General features: G+C 45.4%; 1 protein-coding gene across 7 annotated transcripts in view; it reads right to left on the minus strand.

Annotated features, from left to right (window-relative positions):
- Positions 1 to 17,512, minus strand: part of OSBPL9 (oxysterol binding protein like 9) — a 1,764,730-nt gene that overhangs the window by 953,229 nt on the left and 793,989 nt on the right. For all 7 annotated transcript variants that reach the window (XM_069642205.1, XM_069642206.1, XM_069642209.1 and 4 more), the window contains one exon: positions 15,042 to 15,201. In XM_069642205.1, the coding sequence (XP_069498306.1) occupies positions 15,042 to 15,201 (160 nt within the window). The remainder of the gene's footprint in view (positions 1 to 15,041; positions 15,202 to 17,512) is intronic.

Raw genomic sequence — 17,512 nt, forward strand, 5'->3', positions numbered from 1 at the left:
ATGCCAAGACAAACAGCAAAGTAAGACAGGACAAACCACCTGCCTGCCTCTCCAACCATAATATCCCCAATTGTAAAGCTGCCCTAGTCAACGGCAGATCCGTGGTAGCACATGCTACAGAAATTGCAGATCTGATCAAAACGGACAACCTTGACTTCCTCGCAATAACAGTCATGGTTACATACAGCGGCAGGCCCAGCCATTTCACTTGCAGTCCCTGATAAATACAATATTGTAGTCATCATTGCTGACAGAACCGATGCCAGAGGCGGAGGCATAGCCATCATTGTAAAGTCAAATCTAGCTATGAGGACTGTCCCCTCTCCAGTCATCAAGTCCTGTGAACTCCTCACAGTCAAGCTACCGAACTCCAAAGCTAGTACCCTAACAATCCACCTTATTTACAGATCACCCAGTCCAATTGGTTCATTCGATGAGGACAGCTCTACAATCCTATCTGACAATACTAAAGTCTCGTCCCAAATACTGCTACTTGGTGAATTCAACCTTGGCCTCAATGATCCTATTGATACACACGCCTCAGCAGTTACAAACACGCTCATCAAACTGGGCTTCACCCAAATAGTAAACCAGGCTACCCATGACAAAGGCAGAACCTTAGATTCGGTGGCTGACCTTAATTGTGCAGTTTCCATCACTGCCATCAAGCCACTAACATGGACCGACCACTTCCTTCTGTCCTTTACCATTCCAGCTAACACCACTACTAACCAGGCTATCCTAACAGCTCCTCCACGCCTCACCTGAAATAAAAGAAACATCATTGCAGACAAGATCTTACCACTCGTTATCCAGGACCTTAACGTGTTGTCCGATTCTTCTGACCCAGACGTTCTAGTAGACATGTACAATGCCTCTATGACCAAAGCCTTAGATGCAATTGCCCCATTTAAATTGCAGAAAAGTAAACCAAAAGCTCATCTGAACTCTTGGTTCACGCCCCAGCTAAAATCCTTAAGAGCAGAAAAAAGGTAGTTAGAAGTCATATGGAGACAACTTCCTACAGAGGAATATAAAGAGAACTTGAACAAACATAGTGCTCTATATAAAAAATAAATCATACACACTAAACTAGTAACCTATAATGAAAGGATCCATAAAGACAGCTCAAGTTCAAAGGAACTCTTCACCATCCTAAGAGAACTGGAGGCCCCCATACCTCAGACAGACGACTGCTTAAAAGACAAACTCTGGTGTACTAACATCCAGAATGCCCTAACTAATAAACTTTCACTACTTCAGCAAAAGATTGCGGACAAAAAAAGCTAATCTACCGTCCACAATTAACTACGACACCCTTCCAGATTTTTCAACCGAACCGCTCAAAGTTTTAGATTCTCTCAAGTGCCTCTCCATGAGGTTGTACAAATCATCTCCTCCCCTAAACCATCAAGGTGTCAGGGAGAGAGATGCCCAGCACAAATAATTCAAGATGCCGCCCGAGACTTGGCGCCCTTTATTGCCAAACTTATTAATTCATCATTCTCACCAGGGACTGTCCCGAATAACGGAGTCTTGGTTCTTACCCCTCCTAAAAAAAAATCAATCGTTGGACCCCTCCATTCCATTCCGACCAACTACAGGCCGATTACCACCGTACCCTTTCTTGTGACAAAGTGGCCTATATCCAAATTCAGGAGTACCTGGAGGCAAACCATTTACTAGGAGTCCGCCAATCTGGCTTCAGACCACGGCATGGCACAGAAAGCCTTGGTGCATCTGAAATCACAGAAAGACAGATTCAAGGACAACGGGAAAATTGCCCTACTCCTCCTTGATCTCTCAGCTGCTTTCGATTTGGTTGACCATGAAGTCGTGTGTCAACATCTCGCCTCTGCTGCTCACTTTTCACAGGAGACCATCATGTGGATGAAATCCTTCTTGAACAAAAAGGACCACGAGAGTCTTCTCTACCACAGATACTGCCGACCCTATCCCTATTACATGTGGTGTGCGACAAGGCTCCTTTGTCTCACCAACAATGTACAACATCTTCACTAAGCCATTGTTTGATGATTTGGACCATCTGGGTGTCACCTACACTAATTATGCAGATGACACCCAGATCCTCATTCCGTTGACAGGTGATTAGTCATTCAGGCATGGCTGGCTGCCCATGGCCTATGCCTGAAAGACGATAAAACAGAGCTCCTAATACTTGGCTAAACAGCCAATCTGAGCAAACTTAACACACAATACCTGCCATTCAATATAGACGGGAACATTATCAAAGTTGTAAAAGAGGTTAAAACTCTTGGCTTTTACCTCGACTCAACTCTCACAAGTGAACGCCATGGCGTCCTCCACAGTATACACATGCAAACTGATCAGGGCCTGCAAACCCTTTCTATCCAATGCAAGCGGCACGATTCTGGCTAGAGCCTCATATTATCTAAGTTGGATTATTGTAATGTACTATATTTAGGGGCTAGCAAATACATCACTAAGAAAATTTAAATTCTCCAAAATAACGTGCTTAGAGCAGCATGTGGCATTCCCAGGAGAGAACACAAATCAGACGTTAGGAGACAGAGCAATGGCTCTCCACTGTTGACAAAATCACGCTAAAACCCATTTCCCTTACACACAAATGCCTCAATAATGCTGCCCCACGATACCTCTTAGAGAGAATTGTCAATAAATCCTCATCACGGCCAACCAGGGCTGCCAATTCATTCTGTCTGGCCGTCCCCAGGATCAAACTAAAAAAGGCCGGGGTAGCAGCTTCCCGGTCATAGCAGCACAGCTTTGGAACTCCCTCTCCCTCTCATTGAGAGAGGATCAACCTTTCCTTCAATTTATGCTTAACACCATAAAGTGGCTGGTATCTCAGGACACTTGAGACACTTTGCTTCTCCATGCCCAGTAGCAAGTCGACCGGCTATCTAACCACGGCCAATGACCTTAACGACTTCCCATCGATCCTACTGTGCATAATCTACTGTTTTACTATGTAAATATTACTCTGCTATTGTCACATTCCATTCATATGTAAGTTTTGTAACTTGTTCATCTGCAATGTATGTAACCAAAGCTTAAAGTATACTTGTATCCAAATGCACCCTGATAACTTTGGGTTTGGTGCCCAATACAAACAAACAAAGAAGTTGTTCCAGCTGGATGCCTTCTGATTGCAGTACAGCAGACCCTTGTTCCTGGTCCTTGGTCGTGGTGACGAAAGGGGGGACGTCTGGCGGGGTCCTGTAGCAGCACTCGAGAGAGAGGGACTCAGCATCAAAAGATTAGTCGGGATTCATCAGCTCTTTGTGGTTTTGGTGCATTTTTTTAAAAAAATTATTTGTATAGCGCACAACAGCCCGTGGGCATCGCAGCGCTGTTACAGAGTACATACAGTATCTTATTTACAGGGCACAGAGTCAAATGATGAGGCATTTTTCTCAGCGCCAAAGAAGAACAAACAGCTCTGGTTAGAATTTCTTTGATCCCTCGGTCCTGGACTCTGGTGAGGGGACTTGTGGATTTCTTGCTTCTGTAGGGTCCTCTGGATGCTCAGGAAGATTTGGCTGGATTTGCACTTCGGAAGACATCGCAATCCCTGATGGTCGAGGTACCCAGTGTATTGGAATTCTGCTGCTTTGGAAAGTCGCAGCAAGTCAGGGGTTGTGCCAAAATATAGGTTTGTCTTGCGGCTAGTTGGTCTCAGCAGCCTAAGGGAGGAAGTCATCCTGCACGTGTCTTCCCTGTCGATTCGAAAACAGGGTCAGCACAGCTGCAGGGCTTCACCTGGCCCTTTGCATGTAGGACGGTTCTGCTGGCATCTTCTCTCGTCTTCTTCGGATGTTGTCCTCCAGTGGTCGACTCTGCTTCTAGTCCCAAAAACCTCAATTTTTATTCAAGTTGCTATTTATTCACAGCCCTAGGATGTCAATCACCCAGCAGGGTGGCTGACCTGCAGGACAGCCAGCCAGGCCAATTGGAACTGGTTTCACCCAGACACACCTAGAGACAAAGGACGGGAAGCTTCGGGACCCTCCCTCATTACCTGCCTTTCAAAACAAACTGGAGCCTGGGTGGGCTTCAGGGCTGTAGCCCACCAAAGGCAAAAATACACAAAGGACTCAATCCTGATTCAAACAACAGATTAAAAGCCCAGAGGAAACTAAAGACAGGGGCCATTTTTGGAAAACGGTTACCATTGGGTGCTGTACTGCAGCTGAGGTATCAGTCTGCAGATACAGGTCATCAGGTAGTAAAAAAGAAACCACTGCCGCCAGCCATTCAAGTGAGTTAGTGTAACAAAATGATACATGAGGAATGGGTTAAAGGATTTACTATGTAACCCCCCCCAGCACTCCACATAGCGTAGTGTTTGCTGGACCCATGAAAGTAAATGTAAGTAAGACAGGGGTCATCTGATTATTCTTGGGAACAGTAGTTCATCCAAGAAAATGTACTTACACATTAAGAGAAGTCCAAGGGACTTCTCAGTGGCACTGCACAAAAGGTGATGTGTGTCACAATGCAAAAGCAGATGACTATGGAGTTTACCAGACTAATAAAACAGTAAGGAACCCAGAAAATCATAGTCAGGAAAACACATGAGCGAGTGAGAAAAATGTCACACTCAGTGCGGAGTACAAATTAAAAAGCCCTGATAACAACAAAAGAGCTGCGAGTCTCTAACGTTAAAGGGGATTGGCACAGAAATGAAAATTCTCGATGACTAGGAGAATTTGTGGCAATCCCACTGCTTGGTTTCTTAACAATTGACATTTCCAATATAGGAAAAGTAACATACTTCAGTGCCAACAATGTTGAAAGTGAGTGAGTTGCTTGTACAGTACAGTACAGTTGTATGCCAGTGGTAGATGCACATTAATTTCTATGGATCAATTATATTGTCCAATGACCACCTTGTAGCACACTTTATTTTACAGATTTGTAGTTGAGACAACAGCAGCAGGGAGTGCAAGTGGTCGATATAATTCTGGTCATGTGTGCAGCTGACAGGATAGATAATATCAATGGGTGTAAAGCTTATTTAAGTGGAGTATGACAGCTTGGGACTTTATTTAAGTTCATTTGCATTTTTTTTTCAAATTGATTTTATTAGGTTTTAATATAAAGAGGTCACACAAAGGAGAAGAAGAAAAATAAAGGTAAGCATTTGATTACAAGACAGAGTTGAGAATTTTGCAGTGAAAAAATCAACCTTCAACATAAACTTGTTAAACTTTCCCAACTTCAGTCTGTAAGCCTTTGAAGTGACCGTTCCCATTCCCGATCCCCCCCCACTACGCCCCCCCCAGGACTAGGCTTTTGTCTTACAAGAGTTGTGTGGTTTTACATTTAAGTTGTCGCGTTCCAAGCTCCCCTTATTGGGGAACACCTCTTTTATATTTCTTCATCACATTTTGGGTCACATATTAGACAGTGTCAAACATTGGTATGGTGTTACGCGACAAGCCAGGGGCAAATTCAGCCACCAGACATGTTTCTACACTTTAATGTATTGTTCCTGGCATGTATTTGTTCAAAAAAATCCATCCACAAAGTGTCACATTGCGTGAATCTTCTATGCAGGGATGATGTTATTTTTTCCATGGTGCATATGTTTGATGCTACATTGACCCATTCTTTCTCGGTCGGGATTGTTGCGGATTTCCATTTCATATCTAACAGGGCCCGGGCAACTAGCAACAGCTGTGTGACCAGGACTTTGACTCTTCTCCATTCATCCTCATACTTTTCAAAACCAAACAAAATGAGGAAGTGGTCTGCCATTCTTTGGACCCCATCTAAGTCCCTGATCCACCCCAAGTCCTCATCCCAGTACACTTTGATTCGGGGGCATCCCCACCACATGTGCCAATAGTCCGCGACATCCCCACATTCTCGCCAACATAGTGGACTGGCTGACTGATACATTTTGGAGAGTCTATGTGGGTCATACTGCCACCGATGTGATAGTTTGATAGCGTGTAGTTTATATTGACCTGATATCGATGTTCTAGGCGCCGCTCTGCACATTTTCCCCCATGTGTCTGGATCAATATTTCCCCCCCAACCCCAAGTCTCTTTCCCATTTCGGTCTGAGATGCTCCATAGTTCATCTACCTGCTTCTATCAGTGCTTTGTACATAGCCAATATCAGTCCCTTCATCTCTGTCCTGGAGTTCAACAGCATCTCAAAGGGGGGACGTTCTCTCCTCAATTTGTCTTTCCACTCAGGTCTCGTTAAGACGCCCTTAATCTGCAGGAATTGAAACGTAGACAATACCCCTATCCCCAAGGCCTCCACTCGCTCTGGGAGCGTGATGAAAGTCATTTTTCAAAAGCTGTCCTACTCTCTCCACGCCCGCCTCGTACCAAGTTTGAAATCTGTCTACGTTGGGGATATGTTCGTTAATACCTGGTGACCACAGGTGGCTCAGCTGTGATGGCCATGTGGAAATGTTCCTCATCTCTGTACCTTCCTTCCATATTTCCCATATGGTTTCTAATATCGGATGTGCTTTCAAACTATTTAGTAGTTTCGTCCTTGAGGCCCACAACCGTGGCCAGGGATAGATAGTGGTTGTCCATCGAAATCCACTGGGGCTCTTTTTGATTACAGAGGTGGGGAATAAGCACCTGTAATTGGGCTGCCACATGGTATTTTCTATGGTCTGGGAGACCCACCCCGCTCTTGTCCTTAGATAATGTCAGGGTATCGTATGCGATTCTAGTTCTTTTCCTTTGCCCTAGGAATCTTACAATCGCCTTCTTGACTTCCAAGAAGAAGTGTCCTGGCATCTTAATGGGGAGCATTTGGAAGGGATACAAGAACCGTTGGAGACAGATCATTTTTATCGCATTGAGGCGTCCTAGCCAGGATATTGTCAGTTTGCTCCACTTAGCAAGGTCCGCGTGAACATTTTGTAGAAGTATTGGGAAGTTGGCTTCGTATAGGTCTTCTATTTTTATTGTGTTTTGTATTCCTAAATATTGTAACTTACTATGCTCAATCGTGAGACCTAGTGGGGAGTATTTGTCTTCGTTTTTCTCCGCGGACCCCTGTAGGGGGTAAAAAATTGAATTGGTTTTGTTAACTTTGAAACCAGATATTCGGCCGTATTCCTCAAGGAGGTGCAGACCTCTGGGAATGGATGTTCTCGGGTTGGCCACGTGAAGGAGTACGTCGTCGGCATACAGTGCCACTTTGTACTCAGTCTGACCCTCAGTTGCATTCCTTCAACCCGGATATCTTCAACCCGGATATCTTCCCTCATCTTCTGAGCCAATGGTTCCAATGAGAGAGCAAACAGGATAGCCGAGAGGGGGCATCCTTGCCTGGTACCTCGTTTTAATTCAACCCATCTCGAGTAGTTCCCATTTACAAATACAGAGGCTTTGGGTGCTGTATAAACTGCCCAAATCCCCCTTCTAAATTTAGGCCCTATGCCCACTGTGCGCAGGACTGCTGTCAGGAAATCCCACCCTGTCAAAGGCCTTTTCCGCAACTATGGAGAGCAGGGCGGGCTCATTGTACATACTTTGGGAGGCGTTGACCAGGTGCAGGGTTTTACGCATGGTATCGGCTCCTTGTCTCCAGATTATGAAGCCCACTTGGTCAGGATGGATGAGATGGGTCATAAGTGTCTCCAGCCTAGAGACCAGCACCCGTGTGTACATTTTCGCATCTACATTAAGTAAAGATATGGGGCGATACGATCCACAGGCTTTAGGGTCCCTTCCCTCTTTGGGGATAGCACTCTAACAAAGGAGTCTGGGCCTTTCCCTGATTCTAGAATCTCGTTGAATAGTTCAACCAAGAATGGTATGAGATGGGTACTAAAGGATTTGTAGAAGCTGGCTGTATATCCGTCTTCACCTGGAGATTTACCTAGTGTCAACCTTTTTATGTCATTCTGCATCTCCTCTTCTGTTATGGGAGATTCTAAGTGAGCTGAGTCAATGTCTGCTACCTTGGGAAAACTATATCAGCAAGATAATTCTCTATGCCAGTAGGGTTTGGATCTGACAATGTTTCGTAGAAGGCAGCAAAGGCTTCGGGGATGGTGGGGGTGCTTGTCACTGGATTAGGCTTTTCATCAATTCTCTCTAGCACCCTGCGCTCCTGGCAGCTACCAGTGCATCAGCTTTGTCCCCTTTTTCATTCTTTTTTTTTCAGCAGGTGCAATTTAAGCACTGTCTGATCGTGTTATAGTAGGCAAAGTTCTTCCCTTTTCCTTTTCGTCTCGCTAATTGAGTCGGAGTCTACCGTGTCACCTCCCTTAGTCTCCTTATATAGCTGGCAGATCTCCCCCTGGAGCCTATTTTCAATCAGAGATCTTTCCTTTTTCTTAGGGGCCCCTTCCCTTATGAGGACACCCATCCAGGTTGCTTTTCTCGCTTCCCACACCCCCTGTTTGGAGATCATCCCGGTTTTGTTATTTTAAAGTATTCAACAATCTCTGTTTCCATCTACATTTACTCCCCCTGACTGGTAGGTATTCTCACTGTGTGTCAGCAATGACCATATCGTGATCCGACCATGTAATTGGGATAATCTCTGTGTGTGTTGTGATGTTATATAGCTCTCTTGAAAAGTAAATATAGTCATTACGGGTGAAGGTGTTGTGCGGAGAAGGTGTAACCTAATTCATCTGGGTGCATCCCTCTCCACACATCATTTATTGCATACACTTGCATCATGTCTGCAAACTCTTACGTTCTCCTTTAATTCTATCACATGTGGCAGGGTTACCGGCCTTCCGATCCATGATAGGATCTGCCGTTAGATTGAAATCCCCTCCTAGGATGATGTGCCATGTGGCTTCGAGCATTATTTTGGGGATTGTTTTAGACATGATCTAATTTGGCTTACATTAGGAGACTAAATCATGGCAATTGTCACCTTTACATGTCCAATAGATCCTGTTACCAATAAGGCTCGACCTTCTGTATCTGACCATGTTTTGGTGACCTTAAAGTCTATTCCCTTCCTGAAGAGAATCCCCCCCCCCCTTTTCAGCGGTCCAGAGCCCCAGAATTCTATACCAATGTGTTTCCAAAGAACTGGCCTCCCATCTCCCTTCATGTATTTGGTCTCTTGCAGAAGGAGGACATCAATTTTTGCTCTACGAAACTCTGAATATTAGAAATCTCATGGTTGGTGAGTTGAGCCCCTTGACGTTAAGCGTTCCCACCCTTAAGGAGTCCCTTCTGCCTGATTCAGCGGTTGTCATCATTGTGTAATATCAGAGTGTACAAGATCTTTAACCGCAACCACCAACATGCCATCTGTTCAACAAACCACACTTCATTTCCCTCATCCTCTGTCTCTGACGATGTTACTTTTGCCTTTCCCGTTGTCTTGCCATGTGTGTCTGGCACCCTCCCTCTCCCCATTTGGTGGCATCCGAGCAAGTCCAGTTGAAAGCACTGGCCCGACAACGAACCACCAGCGAAGACCGTTACCTCACGGTCCCTTGCAAAAATAAGATCAAAATAGAAATGAGCCACCACTGCCTCCCCCCTCGTTCTAGACTTATAATTCGAAACCAAACATGAGTCACAATGTCAGTCTAGTGACCAGTAATCAAACCTTGAGCTTTATAGCCAATGTAACTTAGATATGCCGAGTCTGCTATGGCCAATTGTACCCCTCTGGAGAGATGTTGCCTCATCAATATTTTCGAGCCTTTCACCCGCTTTCTCCTTGGACCTTGAATACGGCATTCTCTTCCATCCCTTTTCAAGTCCTCTCGATCATCCCTTTGTCCGTGTGGTTCAACTAGCTCCGATATGCACGCTTTTATCTCTTTCTCAGATCTTAGCCTGATCTTTGAACCACCATGTTCAAAAGGAGAGGGAGAAGGGGTATCCCCATCAATAGTGAGTGTCCCGTTCCTTCAGCCATTTCGTGAGGGATCCACACATTCTCCTGAGAACTAGCGTCAGGGAGGATAGGTCTTGGTATATTGTTATCTGTGCTCCTATGAGGGTGATCGCACCGCCACTCATTTTCTCCAGCACCCTGGCCTTGTCCTGGTAACGGTGGAATCTGGCAAGGACTAACCTTGGGCCACCAGCTCTGTGAATTTGTTCAGTTTTGGGTTCGTCGATTGTGTTTTGGCAACTAGAAGCTTAATGATGTTGTGAAGTGTTTTCTTGAGATCTTCCTCCGTTTCACCCTCTTGTTCTGGAATTCCAAGAAAGCTTAAGTTGTTGTTCCTTTCTCGATTTTCAAAATCGTCAATTTTAAGCTTAAAATCTTCTTCCCTCCACTCCAGGTCAGTTATTCTATGTTCCAGCTGTGTCTCTAGGGTGTCTATCGAAACTTGATTGTTCTCGACTCCGTCTAACCTATCTTCGATATTGTCTAGGCGCTGTGTAATCTGTCAATTTTCCCGCCTATATTGGCCCCCATGCTCTTAATTTCACTTAGTAGGGCAGCAATGTCCCCTTTTGTGGCGGCTGTTTCATCATTTGTGGTTGCTGTGGTTGCCATTTTGGAGTTGCTGGTGCAGTGAGATGACGGAGCGTAAGCAAAGATAGCCAGCTTTTGTTGTGCGTTCAAATACCAAAGATATCGCTCTATGGCGTCTCCTAGAAATTCTGAGTACGTCAGGATTAGAAGCTGGAGTGCCAGGGTCTTTCAGTGGGGCTAACTTGTACTCTCTCAGTGGTCTCTGGGCTCAGGCGGTCCTTTCTGTCTCAACGCAACAGTCTTCTTACGATGTTATCATGAGAAATGGTGCCTAGTAATTGCATGGTCGCTGGGTTAGGCGCGAAGTGGTTGGTGTCTCTGTAGCATTAGCTCTGGTACCTAGTCTCTGCACACTCTCCGCGTGTTCTATTGGACATTGATTCCTCCATCCCTTGGGCACCTCCATTAGCCAGACCATTACTCCACAAGTGTGACTTCAGTCCCGGATGTCCTCAGTATGATTCCAGGAGATAGGGGCGTATCTTTAAGGCGCTTCAGGCCAAGTGTGGTGCCATTGCGTGTCTAGGATATGCAATGCCGCCAGTAATAGCCCGGTGCACTATTGAGTGCCGCCTTTTTCGCTTCTTTGTATGCGCCGCTTGTGTGGAGAGCAGAGCCGTGTTCAGTTGCCCTCTGAGGAGACCCAGAGGTGCCCGTTTTGGGTCGCTGGGGTGTTGGAGTCCTAATAGATGTCTATTCATTTGGTGGGTATGGGCTCTCTCTTGCGGTGACCACCCTCGGGCCCCACTGTCAGGCTTATGTCTTGTGATCAGGTTACGTGAGCTCTTGTATTTGTTCAGAAGCGTGTGGTCACTGAGGTCACACGGGAACCCGTGGGTTAGCAGTGGTCATCACCGTTCATTCCTTCTGGTGGTGGGATGGGCCTTCCTACGCGCTGTCGGAATCTTTATGCGCGTTATGCTTGGTCCAGGCCCAGCCCCCGCTCCCGTTGTCTTCCTCTACCCTTGTCTAGCAGGGTGCCGTTTTCAACCCTGGCGGGGGCCCATTAGGTTGCGTTGGTGTGGGGACCGCTGTGGGGGAAGCAGTGCCGGAGGCTGGGAGGACACGGGTCTGTCGTGGCCAGGCCTCCGCCTCGTTTCTGCTCTTATGAGAGCGATACACTCACCCTGTCACCGTTGGGTCGAGCGCACTCTTCCGCTGCCTCAATTCAGCCTCCTTGCATGCGGGTTGCGTTGTGGGGCCCGCAGATCCACCACAGGGCTCGGCGCTCCGTGGGAAGGGGCCACAGTCTTATCTTGCTGAGGAAAGGAGCTCACGTGGCTTAGCTGCACGTCTACTCATAAAAAGCATGTTTCTTCGTGAGAGCTGGTCCGATTTTCTTCCAGCTTTCGCACAGATGATGGGGGCCCTTTCCAACCTTGATTCGTGCACTTTCCAGCCTCGGGGGAGGAAGGGTCAAACAGTGGGTGCTCTCACTGTTTTTCTGGACCCGAGGAGCGCAGCTCACACGGAAGAGGAGAACATCCATGCGCCCCCTGGTGGCCAACATCTTATTTGCATTTTTAAAGCGCTCAAACAGCCCGGGGGCATCGAGGCGCAGTTACAGGAATATGTCTTAGTTGCATATAACGCGCTTAATACCCAGAGGTTTTTAAGCGTGGACCCGGGGATCGAATCTGTGTTGATTCTTGTCATCTTGTTTCCAAGGCGAGCACGTTGCTGCTGAGCTATCCTCCCTGTACTAGTCATGGATGGGAGCATGGTGTCCACATAAGGATTAGGCTAGGACTGTATTGACCTCAGGCTAAGTGGAATGCCTTGGAAGGCTGTTATCAAAAGTTGTTGCCTAACCCTTGTATGGGAGGAAAGGTCTTTAGGACCCCCCCCTCCATTTCCCTTTCAACGTGCGGCCTATGACTCGCCCGGCAGCCACCTATGCACCTGGGCCCGGGATGCGGGGTGGCTGCGGGTCGACACATGGGGCTACACGGCTCACCCTGTAGCCAGATCCCGACTCCGTTTTCTGTTACTCAGACTCCATTTTAGAAAAACCAACTTCGGCCTCACTGGGACATGCACACCGCAGGGCTCCAGCTCTCCCCACTTGCTGACCGTACACAGCAAGCCCAACGCCTCACTCACCCTCCCTCCCCTTGGCCGCCCAGCTGAAGGTCCGTTCTCACGGGAGACTAGGTGTGAAGAAGCCACATTACAAACATTGTATCTTCCACCTTCCACAGAACATCATTGACCTACCCATGACAAGAGCAAAGGCTGGGGCCTGAGAAAAAAACAACTCTGTCCTCATGAAATATGCCCTGTCCCCTCACCTACACCTGCATCTATAATATATGTTGTGCGGAACCCCTAACCCTGTAACACACTTTGAAGTGCCAGATGAGAATGCCAAGCCTGTGTGCCACCCCGATTCACCCCTGTAGTTCAGCCATTTGAAAGGAAGATAAATTCGTCCTCCGGCTATGAGTTTAATCGTACACATTCAAACGAGATGACATGCATCCACCCAGAGTGTACATAGACCTATACGATGTATGTTTGAATCTTTTCACTATTGGTCAATGGTCGCTGTTATTGCGCAACACGCGAAACGATGTATAAAGTCAATGAGTATTTAACAAAGCTAAGAAATGCATCCACCCTGAATATAGTAGGTGCCCACGGTTTAATAGAATATCCTTATAAGCAGCCACTTGATCTCTGAGCATTGAATTATGTACTGTACATTGTAAGCAAAGCGTTGTCGACTGTCAATACACACACACACACACACTAACCAGTTCCTACCTCATTTATTTAATATAAGATTTTATTACGCGTGCCTTGCGCTCCAATGTAAAGTCTCAATTATGTGATTTTAAACAAGACCTCTTGTCCATAGATGTTATGCTGTAAACATGGTACCCATGATAAACGAAGATGTGAATTACATATAAGTGTTTATACTTTTTATATAATCTTTGATGTATATATGTAACTGTGCTGGCTCGCTCCTACCCCTCGTTTATATAATATGAATGCAACCCCATAATGCAAACAAAGTAGGAGCGCCAGGGCCCTCTCTCCCATCTCCTGCTGGACTGCATATTCAGCCCCCACCCTCTCCCCTTCACAGGCTGGGCTGACAACTGAAGGCCTCTGCTTATGAACGTTGAAGCAATACAGATAAAACTCCTAGCCGTTTTGCCATGCCTACACTGAAGTGTTTACCTTTCTCCACCCCACCCTCTGTTATACGATGTCCCCATAAAACTGCTTTAGATAAAGAATTACAGATAATGAGCCCCTCACATCCCGTCTCCTTTTTGATGTACCAGTTATGTGCCCCAATGACCTAGTCAACCCCAGCCCCGAGTGACAATGCTGGTCATATATTTACTCTCGTATTAACAAGCTATAAATATGCCCCTTTTAGATCTAACAGAGCTGATCGTTGGAGGTATCCCAGACATGTGCCCCCTGACCGAGCACCTAAGCTCCTAAGCAGCCTCCTTTTCATGTATTGTTTTTATAATGATATATTGTGAGTATTTAGAGTTACATGCCGTTTTCTGTGTGATGTTAGATTAACAACCTTTATTCGTTACAGAGTAGAATAAATTAGAATGATTAGTGAAATAGTATGTGTGGCCACAAGGGCAAAATGTTAGCTTAGTTCACAATGTATCAAGTTGGACATCTCATGACCGGACACACCACCCTGATGAGGCCAGGTGACCTACACACCTCATCTCGACATCTAGTGACGTCTCTCACCAATCAGCAAGCACCGACATTACAGTTTCTATATGTGCTATAGTCCCTGCCCAATCCTTTCGATTCATGTAATCCCTAGCTCCCACGTCATAGGTGATATGGTTTTGTAATATAATGTGGATTTATTCTAATTATTGTCAGAGCGCTCTCGGAACTATGCAGAGTTCTTTGCTTGCCCTATATTGGTTTAGATAAATACTTTTTTACTTTCACCCGCACTTGGTTTTGGTCTCATTCCCTCCAGGGGTGTGTCCATTATTGACTCTCATTGGGGAGTGTTAAATGCCTTTTTGGGGGCTGCTTACTTTCACCCTGCTAAAATTTGCAAGCAATCATACAGGGGAGGTGCTGGAACCACAGGAGATGCCTAGATCGGGTCTTAAAAGCTGACCAACCAGCACTGGGATATTGGTGTCTCTGAAAGGGTATTTGACCAGAGCCTGAGCAACATTTAAGGCCTATCTATGATATCTATGTGGGTAATGAGATACTGCTGTAAGAGGATGCCAGTGTCACTCCGTTTCCCAAAAGTGTAACATATGATCTAGAATAAACATGTAACCCAAGGACTGTTCTTTCAAAGGAGGCATGAATCCCCCTGGGAGAAATGTACACAAGTAGAGCAGCTTAACTGTCCCTGGAGTCTGGAAGCATGTTTTTATTGCAACAAGTTGTAAAAGCTGGTCATCTCTGCGGCCCACGTTTTGTCACAAATAATATCACTGGGAATTACAGCTGCAGCTTTACATGGGACATGCCATAATCTCCTACTACTATCAAACGTGTTTTTAGAATTATTTATTAAGATTCTGACATTCAAATTGACATATGCGCAGTTTAAACTACTTACTCTGTGCAACGCTTTGGAGAAGTAGTACTTTGATAGAATTCATCTGCATCATAGAACTCATCTTCACTGCTGGAGTAAGAGAAGTCCGGGACCGTATTTGGAGACATGTTCGCATGGCTTGGAGTTGTTAAACTACTACTAGTTGCTGACTGCCCACTCCCTATAATGAGAGAAAGTTTCATAATTAAAATCAGGTGATTTCCTTTGTAAATGGGCCCATTAGTACAATGAAACTTCAAGACAATTTGCAGACAAAACAAACGATAGAAGATTGTGCCACCGAGTTTAATAATAGCATTACAGAATCAGCACATCTGACCAGTGATTCATGTGGTAAATAGATCTGATTATGCATAGAGTGTGGCACTTCATTGGAGTGGTGGCACATTGCTTCTTTGTCTATCTTTACCAATGGCTAGTTCCAGCAGGGTAGCACTACAAAATACCCATTACTGTATTACAAAACAGGACCATCATTGTGCGCTGATCATGCCTTTCAATGTGCCAAATTACATGGCCAAGTTAAATGTAATAAACATAACAGATATTATCACGCACTGGGCATTAGTGTAGATTTAAACATTGAAATGTGGCTTTAACTAACCAGCACCTGCCAATCAAAAACTATGATGTCACTTCCTGTAATTTAAACATTCGACTATTTATTTGCTGCTGTTTCAGTAGGTTAGTGATTGGACTAATTGGATATGTTTTAATGTCTATAGAATTTAATATCTTGCAGGTTATGTTAAGAGTTTTTTCCCATCAAACGTTAACGTTTTTCCTTAACACTATACTTCGTGTGCTTGGTCTTTCATAACTAATGTACACTCAGTGCCACTGTCTGAGCTTAACTATTTCCGAGTATGACATTTCCCTGTTTCTCGTGGATCAATGGAGATTTACCAAAATAGTTTGCTGAATTACATTCAGGGATTTTCTTTGGCCAAATGTATAACCTTTTTACTGCATACAATGTGGGGGACAGGAGGATAATACACCCTGGACTCCCCACTCATTAAAATATCTACCATTCAATATACCTTATACCTTACCCAAACTTACCACCTATAATTTTGTGGCAAAAAAGTGTGTGGCAGGTTGAGAAGCACCTGTAATAAGAAACTACAGGGAGCACACGTGTCAGAATTTCTGAAGATTCATGAAAGAGGAGACAAAGTTGCCTGCACAAGCATTCTGAGACAGAAATCCTTTTCTTTGCAGGTCTTAACATTGCAAGTACGAGAACCATGCCAGTGTCCTGTCCCAGTTGGCCTGCCCCGTGGAAGTTGCTGGAAGCCACAGACTCCTTTAAGCAGCCAACAAAAGGGAGTCTTTTCTTGATCTACCAAAAGGGGGTCCCTTCCTACCCAGACCTGCACATGCTTGGGAGACTTCTGCTGCTAAATGTTTCCACAAACAACCTCAACAGGTTCAGCACCTCCAGCAACAAAGTTCTTCTCTAGAATCTCAACAGAATGGAGCTTTTCAGTTCGTACCTAGACAGAGTTTCCCTGCCTTGTCATAACGGGCCAGCTTGAAGTGTATTACAAAGTCGTACTCAGCAAAAAATGGTGACTTGACGTTTTAGAGTCAAGGTCTTGGTCAATCTCAGAAACATTTAATTTCTATGGTCTATCAACACAATTATTACATGTCTGTCGCCCAAAAAATAGTGTCCCCATTCCTGTAATTGTTAATGTGCATTTGTATAGCGCTTTATATACCATTGGTATGATCTCAAAGCGCATGTGGGTTGAACGCCCTTGGGGACCGTAGTCCAGATCAGTGGTGAGAGTAGGATAGTCTATAATGGTTGGGTGCACTCTGTAAGTGTGCAGACAGTGCGGTTGGCACGTTGGTCGCTGCATTCTAACACAGGGTGCAGTGCTTGTGAAAAGATCCGTGGAATGTGAGCAGCAAGGTAGTTGAACTCAAAGTCTGTATTCTGGCGGCCATGGGCTTGTATAAAAGATTTATGTGTGAAGCTAGGCCGATTTATTCCTGGGGTATAGCTGCGTTCTATCAGGCTGTTGAAGTGTTCATGGAGTAGTGTAGGTATGTGTGCAGCTAGGCTGAAATTGATCGAGGGGTATAGACGCGCTCAATTGTTGGTGTAAAGTGGAGTGTGTGCATATTGGTACGAGTGATGAGTCACTGTGCTTACTGGTAGGAGGCCTCTGATTCCGATTACTTTTGGAGCCCAATGTGCATGCGTGTCTGTCCTAGTCGTTCGTGGCAGAGGATCTCAGAGTCAGATTCTCCAGATGGTGCAGGTATGTCATCTTCGCTCAGTTGGCAGGTCCTCGAATCTGAGGCTCTGTTTTAGGAGTCAAAGGCCGGTTTTCCGTTCTCTGGTCATGGTTTATGGTGGCGGCTGGGTTGCTCGTTGGCATGGTGGTGGTTATATAAATATATTGCAACAACGTAGACTCATTGAGGTAGGAGTGCTAGAGAACATAATGCACGGA

This window comes from Ambystoma mexicanum, chromosome 1q (genome assembly GCF_040938575.1).
Source record: "Ambystoma mexicanum isolate Mex_15411 chromosome 1q, UKY_AmexF1_1, whole genome shotgun sequence".
NCBI lineage: Eukaryota > Metazoa > Chordata > Amphibia > Caudata > Ambystomatidae > Ambystoma > Ambystoma mexicanum.